A 6,983-nucleotide genomic window follows, 5' to 3' on the forward strand; every position below is an offset into this window, starting at 1 on the left:
AGCAATCAAAACAAATAATTGACACTCCCCTGTCTCCAGTGAGTCTGAACCCAGCGTGGAAGGAGCTGGTGTGGCGGCGCCCCCCCTCCAGTCTGATCTCCGGCCCCCTGCTGTTCTCGGTGCTGACCCAGATCATCACCTGCCTGCTCTTCCAGGTGCTGGCCTTCCTCTTAGTGCGACAGCAGAGCTGGTATGAGACGTGGACGCCTCAGTCAGAGTGAGTAGCGTGTCTGAAATGAGATACTGCCAAAGGGTGAATCAGTAAACTAATGGTTGGTAGGGCTGCACAATGAATCCACATTTCATTGAAATTGCAATATGGCCTTGTGCAACATCCAGTTAAGGCTTGATATGTAAGAAAAACATTCTGAATAAAGTATTGTGGTACTGCAGAGAAGTCCTGGTCAACAAACTGTATTCTACAGACTTAATGAAAAATGCTTGTTTAGTACAGATGATCTTAAAAAATCACACCGTCGTCTTTTAACTACGTTTAAATACATTTTTCAATGATAATGTGAGAAATGTTTAAAAAAGGGTAATTCTCTCTAATATCGCGGATCACACTGCAAATGCAATATCCATACAAAAATAACTGCAATCGGTTATATTTAGCTAATTGTGCCGTCTCACTGGTTGGTAAGGTACACATATTGTTGATACTACTATGTCTCCAATAAACAAATACATTCAAAACATAGAAATAAAGTGTAACACAATGGAATGCAGTCTGATGCTTTGTGCACATGGTGGTTCTCTACATCCATTTAAAACATTGTCCCAATACAAAAACACATCATATATATATATATATATATATGTGTATGTATGTTTTTTTGTTGTTCAGGCAGTTAAGTCAAATTGTATTGCAAATGCAAAAAGGTAAAAAAAAAGCCTCTTAGGCAACTCTGGCGTATTTACTGCCATTTGTTATATTATTTAATGTCCCTTTAAAAAATAAATAAATACTATTAAAGGAAAAACTGGTGAGTAGATCAAATGAATGTAAACAGCAGGACGGATTGCACAAAAGCCTGAAACGGTGACATTTTGAAGCATCTTTTGGCTGATTTGTTCCTATGAGTGCAGACCTGTCACATGTTGGTTCTAACTTTGTGCTTCTCTCTTCCTGCAGCGCCTGCAATGCCTCCCGCTCCGGCCTCTCCCACGGCCTGAATGTAACGAGCCCTCACGACCACAAAAACATCAAGAACTACGAGAACACCACCCTCTTCTACGTCTCCTCCTTCCAGTACCTGGCTGTGGCCATCATCTTCTCCAAGGGGAAGCCCTTCAGACAGCCCAGCTACAGGAACTGTAAGACTTGTGAAATGACTGTGGGACGTGTAATGAGCTAAAGCTTTGTTGTTTATTGATATCAGACAATGATACTACAGATTATTCAATTATGAATTAAATGTTTCGTTTGGTTATTGCATTCATTTGTATAGTACTGTATCATGTCTGTATCACCTTTTGTTTCATTTGTATTTTCTTTAGTTTACACCCTCGGGAAAAAAACCAAAAAAAAGAACTGTCAGAGCGATGTGTATGTGAAGAGATTATTGTCAGTGCAAAGCAAGAACAAATCTACGAGGCCCATTAGCAATTCAAAAATGGAATTGTAAAGGTCTTTTTGTTTTATTTAAATACATTTCAAACTGTCAACTGTCAAATTCATTCTCCTGAATACATCCTTTTATTTTCTGAATATAGTTTTTTTTATCAATTCTATTAAGTTTGACAAACAAATGTATACAATTACAATCCTTCCTGACACTAATCACTTCCCATGTATTTATATATGTGAAGTGATATACTTGCAAGTTAAAAGATCTGGCGTTTCAACTGAACGAACCGTTTCTTTATTTCATAAGGGCCGTTCATGCTGTCCTGCATCGCCCTGTATACTTTTCTCCTCTTCATCATGTTGTATCCTGTTCGTGCCATCGACAACTTCCTGGAGGTAAACTTGTTTTTTCACTTGAATTGTATGTTGTTGTTGTTGTTGCACTGGCATCTCTAAAACAACCATTCTCCAACTCTGGTAAGCGTCAGAGAAACTGTGTGACTGTGCCTGGAAGTGACATGAAGTCTTTGAATGTGTGTGGTGTTGCATTCACTGCCCTCTTCCTGCCGCTCTCCCCCCTCAGATCGTGTGTGTTCCCCACGACTGGCGCATTACACTCGTCATCATTGTCATCGTGAATGCGGCTGTGTCTTTCATTCTGGAGGTAGGCTTTACAGACATGAAACCCAACAAAGCCCTCTGTGACTGATCTCCATTTTTTAATTAGGAAACTGATTTGCATGCATTGATTTTCTTGCTGAGTCTGCGCTAAGTAGTGCATCACCGACTAATGAATGAATCGTGTTTCTGTGAGTCTCTTTGGAGTTATTTCTCTGTGGCTGTAGCCTGATCTTCATGACCAGCTCCTTTCTCAAGTTCCCACTCAAATCTTCTGTAGATTTTGATCGTTGACATCGTCATGCGGAGGCTAGTTTTCAGAAGCAATCAGGGGCTAAATCTGCCCACAGAGCCCCCCTCTTCTGACACACCTAAGGTTGGGAAGCTTTTCACTTTTTTATTTTGTCTGCTTTCATTTATTTAAACAGTTACGCAAGTCCTAACCCTCTAATTCTCTTGCTTTATGTTTTTCCTCTGGTGACATGCTGTGGCTGATGTGTAAATAATCCATAGAAACTAATAGAACTTAGTATAGAATATTATTTTTGTTGTACTATTTTGTATTGGGTTGTTTGTGTTGCAATTCATTCACCCATTATGGCTAATCTCATGAATCAATGAATGGTCTTTTCATGACTGTTTGACTTATTTTACAACAACACATCCTCACTAATGGAGAAACTAGTCACTGCAACGTCACAACACATTTATGAATATAAAAACAGCTCTTCATATAAATGCATCAAGCAATGTAGAGACATTTTTCTAGTACCCTAGTATTTCCTGTTCTGTGCATCATCTTGCCATGTGAGTATGTTCTGAATACACAATGTTCTTTAGTCACAGATATTATTGCTGGCTTCTTAACGTTTCTAATGTTCAAACACTCCCAGGAGGCCAACCAGCACTGGGCCTCGTCCTTCCTCTCCTGGTTGTTCTGTCAGACCAACAAGCCCCCCCGGGTGCTCTACATGCACCTGGCCCTGGAGCTGCAGGACAACACAGACTGGCCCCCCCGACCCTCCACTGTCACCTACGCCAGCAATCCACAATCCAGCCTCTCTGCCCCCCTCTGACACCAACAAGCAGACTACTGCACAGACTGAAGATACAATCACAGCTTGAGTTGAGCTCAGAGAAGAAGATGATGATGATGATGATGTTGTGTGAAGCGTCCTAATATAACAGACACTGTGAGCTGCTCATACAGAAGGTTCTCCTCCATTTTGATTCAACCTCCTCAACAGACAAACTCTTGTCAAACTGCTGAAACATGAGCCAGAGACCTCTGTTAAAAGAACAGCTCACCATTTTGTGAAATGTGGTACGCTTAATCGCTCTATTGCTAATATGTTAGACGACAAGGTTAGAAGACAACTCTAACTATTCTAGGGTTAAACTAGATGTTAAAACGTCAACTAACCACTGTGAGCCAAACAGCAGGTGATTGCTGATATGTTTGTGAAGTGTGTGTTTGCATGTATGTGTGCAGCGCTGTGCGCTGCCTCAATCCCATCATAAAACACAATTAAATCAAACATGACTGAAACAAAATGAAACTCACCAAACCTGTGATGGTTAGGTCTTTTCAACTTTCCAACAATCACCAACTGGTTTGTTTGAAATAAGCCCTGCAGTTTTTACTGCTGCCCTTTTTCTCGGGGCGGGGGAATCATGAAATTATCCAAATAAGATGGCCCCAAAAATGTTTTATATAAAATATATGTTTCCATTGCCTCACCCTAATCTAAAGTAAAGGCAGTGACAGCAATTGGTTAGTTTATCACAAACACTGGTTGCTGGAAGCCAGAAGTTTATACATAAGTCAACATATTAACAAGCTAGGTTTATTCATTAATAGTCTAGATCATAATTAGTCTAAAATACAACCCAATGCAGTTTTCATTAAACACACATCAGAATGGGATCAATCTTCTCAGATAATTCAGCAAGAAAAAACCCAGGACATTTCACAAGTGAGAAGTCATTCCTTTAAGAGGAGTAGATGTCTTAACTACTTTGGCTGGCTGTTTAGCTCAGCCAGGTCAATCAACAGCTTCACTGTGAATAAGCACGCACTGTCTTCCACTAGCATTAGCTGCTGCTATAATCCTAAAGTTGTGAAACAGTGTTAGGATGTATGGATTCAAAGACACATGGGACACTTTTTTTTTTTCTAAGATAACAAACATCCCGCTGCTGCATTTCTGTCTTAGGGTAGCTTCAATCGAAGTTCTTCCTGTGGAAGAGAGAAACAGGAATGTCTGTCCCTATGTTCTAAATTGTATTGACGGACCATGTGTGTGCTTGTGTGGAACAGAGCAAAAAAGTGCATTGCTTAAAAAGAGAATAAACCATTTCTGTGTCCTTTGATGCTTAGTAAAGTCATAACATGACTTAATTTTTTTAATGAAATGAAAAAGAATGACACCGTTTCAAATCACTAAGGTACTCTGCAAGACTGATCATATTTAATGACTCAAAGCAAGTGAATGAATCAAAACGAATCAATGAGACACTTGCTGCTGTGATGAATTTATAATAGTTGATTCATCTTTTAATTTTCATATAATATTTGTCTGTAACTGTTTACAGCTGTTGTATGTGTATTTTAAGTAACAATTAAAATGAATAAATGAAACATGAGAATTGTTCTCCTAAATATCCTCGTTAGAAATATACAAATTCAAGGGAATATGTCAATCTTTTTAATATGTGTACTTATTTTCTTATTTCAATCAAATGTTTCAGTGTCCGTCAACGAAAATTCCCGTTTGCTCTGCAGAACTCCCAATACATCTGTATATTAAGCCACTCTTGCGTGCTTCGTGGGGGGCTGACCTTGGTCACACTTTTTCAGCCAAGACTTACTGATCAATTATGGGCTTTCCCAGCCTCCTCGCTGCCTGGCATATGGGCGCTTAAAGGGCGCGAGAGTGGAGGAGAAAGAGGGGTATCATTTCATGTGGAGATCAGGTCCTGTGAATGGGTGGATTTAGGGGGGACTGTGAATGAGGGAAGGGGTCCTCGCTTGTACCAAAGAGAAAAGATCTCCCACAGATCAGGGAAGAGCCTTTTTGGGAATATTCATGATGAGGATGAGGAGGCATCATGAATTCATGTGTGTCTCCTCGGATCATCTTTTCAGTAAACACTGATGTGGACAGAGCCGGGGATGTCTTGCTTTGCCGTGTTTGCCATGTAGTTTGGGGGATAGTGTTGCCTCTCCACAAAGCAATATGGGTTTTTGTGTACTGTGCTGTATTCCTTTTGTGCTTCTAGAGCAACAGATGGAGAGTGGTGCAGAGACATAAAGAAGCTAAAACACACAGCCTTTCTTCCTCACAGCCAGCTACTCGCTCAAAAAGATTTTCTCAAGCTTGTGCTCAGACGTGTGCTATTTCAAACATGTTGGACTTCATCTCTTTTCTCTTTTGGCCATACGTTTTTTTTGTCTGAGTTGTGTACTTTCAAGATTTGGGCTTATGCACACAGGCTTTGTTTACTGTTTCTTTAGTCACTCCTGCAGAGGGATCACACCCACTTAGAATAGATTGTAGAGGCACAGCCACTGTTGCACACTTTAGCGCACCAACATTTAAGATGCTGTATCACTGTATCTTTTAGCAAACACACACACACACTTGTGTGACTTATCCTTCATTGAGTCCGCACATAGATGCCAATTTGCTGCATTTTCTCTGAAGGTTGTTGGACCATCGTTGTGATTTATAGTCGAGACACAAGGCCAACCTGATGCTCACTTACGGTTGGCCTCATTTTACAGATGACACAAAGGCACCCACGTCTGGTAAAAGGTCTGTGACCCACCAGACGGTCACAAAGACCTTCTCCACCCTTCTGTCCCCTAAGCATGGGCTCCGTCCCCTGGCCTTCACGCAGTCCCTGTCCCCCTTCCTTTATCAGTCCTTCCAGGCCTGAATGGGCTCTGTGGTTGGTCAATAAATTCAGTGATTCAGGGGGTGGACAGTTGCAGCCGTGTTAACGTTTGTTCACAGGCTTGTCGGAGGGACGGGCCCCGCCCCGCAGCTCTTTGTCTTCCGTGGTCCCTCAACAGGTTAGAAGTCAATGGAGGGCCTTGTGCGGAGGTGGCAGGGGCATGCATGTAGCCGCCTCTCACATGGCGTTCACACAGGGGGAGGACGGGCCCGGATCACTGTGACACTTGTTAGCGCCGGGCCACACAGCACTGCCGGGTTGCCTCTCTGGCTCTCCCTCGAGGGCCCGTGCGATATTCAGCGCTTTACACAAACTAATGGTTGAGGCTGCAGGGTTGCAAGATGATCTGCACTCAGAGGCCTGCAGCGAGCGCACTGAAAAGAAGTGCACAAGAGTATCTTACAATCTCAGTTTACAGATCAGACTCACAATAAAAAACCAGGTCAGGTCTTCATTTGGTCCACAATCTGCAGTTTAAATTGATAATAGAACGGCATTATAATGCGTTTTGTGGCCCCTGAAGGTGCCACACTGTTGCTGAGTTATAGCCGCTTTCTCAGGCTCAGCCGGGGCTAAAGCATGGGAACAGCCACAGTGGGAGAAAAGAGACACAGAGAGCCATAGATAGAGCAACACACAGAGAGGAGGGCTTTAGGAGACAGAAAGCAGCGGACAGAAAAAGACGCACAGAGACTGAAGAGGGACTTAGAGCCATGACTGAGGCCTAACTGTCATGAGAAGATGAGAGTTGCCATGGCCACCCAGGAGCCACACAGCAAGCATGTGAGCAGGGGAGTCCCGGGGGCCTGGGCCCGGGCTGGTGGATCACATGCAC

The 6,983-nt window shown here is 42.4% G+C and overlaps 1 protein-coding gene across 5 annotated transcripts in view; it reads left to right on the forward strand.

The window, feature by feature from the left end:
• LOC117545482 (probable cation-transporting ATPase 13A3) overlaps positions 1 to 4,832 on the forward strand; it is a 28,539-nt gene extending 23,707 nt beyond the window's left edge. For 4 of the 5 annotated variants that reach the window (XM_034215271.1, XM_034215273.1, XM_034215270.1 and 1 more), the window contains 6 exons: positions 40 to 217; positions 1,136 to 1,317; positions 1,878 to 1,966; positions 2,154 to 2,234; positions 2,469 to 2,564; positions 3,082 to 4,832. In XM_034215271.1, the coding sequence (XP_034071162.1) occupies positions 40 to 217; positions 1,136 to 1,317; positions 1,878 to 1,966; positions 2,154 to 2,234; positions 2,469 to 2,564; positions 3,082 to 3,264 (809 nt within the window). In that variant the 3' untranslated portion in view covers positions 3,265 to 4,832. The remainder of the gene's footprint in view (positions 1 to 39; positions 218 to 1,135; positions 1,318 to 1,877; positions 1,967 to 2,153; positions 2,235 to 2,468; positions 2,565 to 3,081) is intronic. The other variant, XM_034215272.1, reaches the window with a different exon arrangement.
• The last annotated feature ends 2,151 nt before the right edge of the window (positions 4,833 to 6,983 follow it).

Source organism: Gymnodraco acuticeps, unplaced genomic scaffold (assembly GCF_902827175.1).
Source record: "Gymnodraco acuticeps unplaced genomic scaffold, fGymAcu1.1, whole genome shotgun sequence".
NCBI lineage: Eukaryota > Metazoa > Chordata > Actinopteri > Perciformes > Bathydraconidae > Gymnodraco > Gymnodraco acuticeps.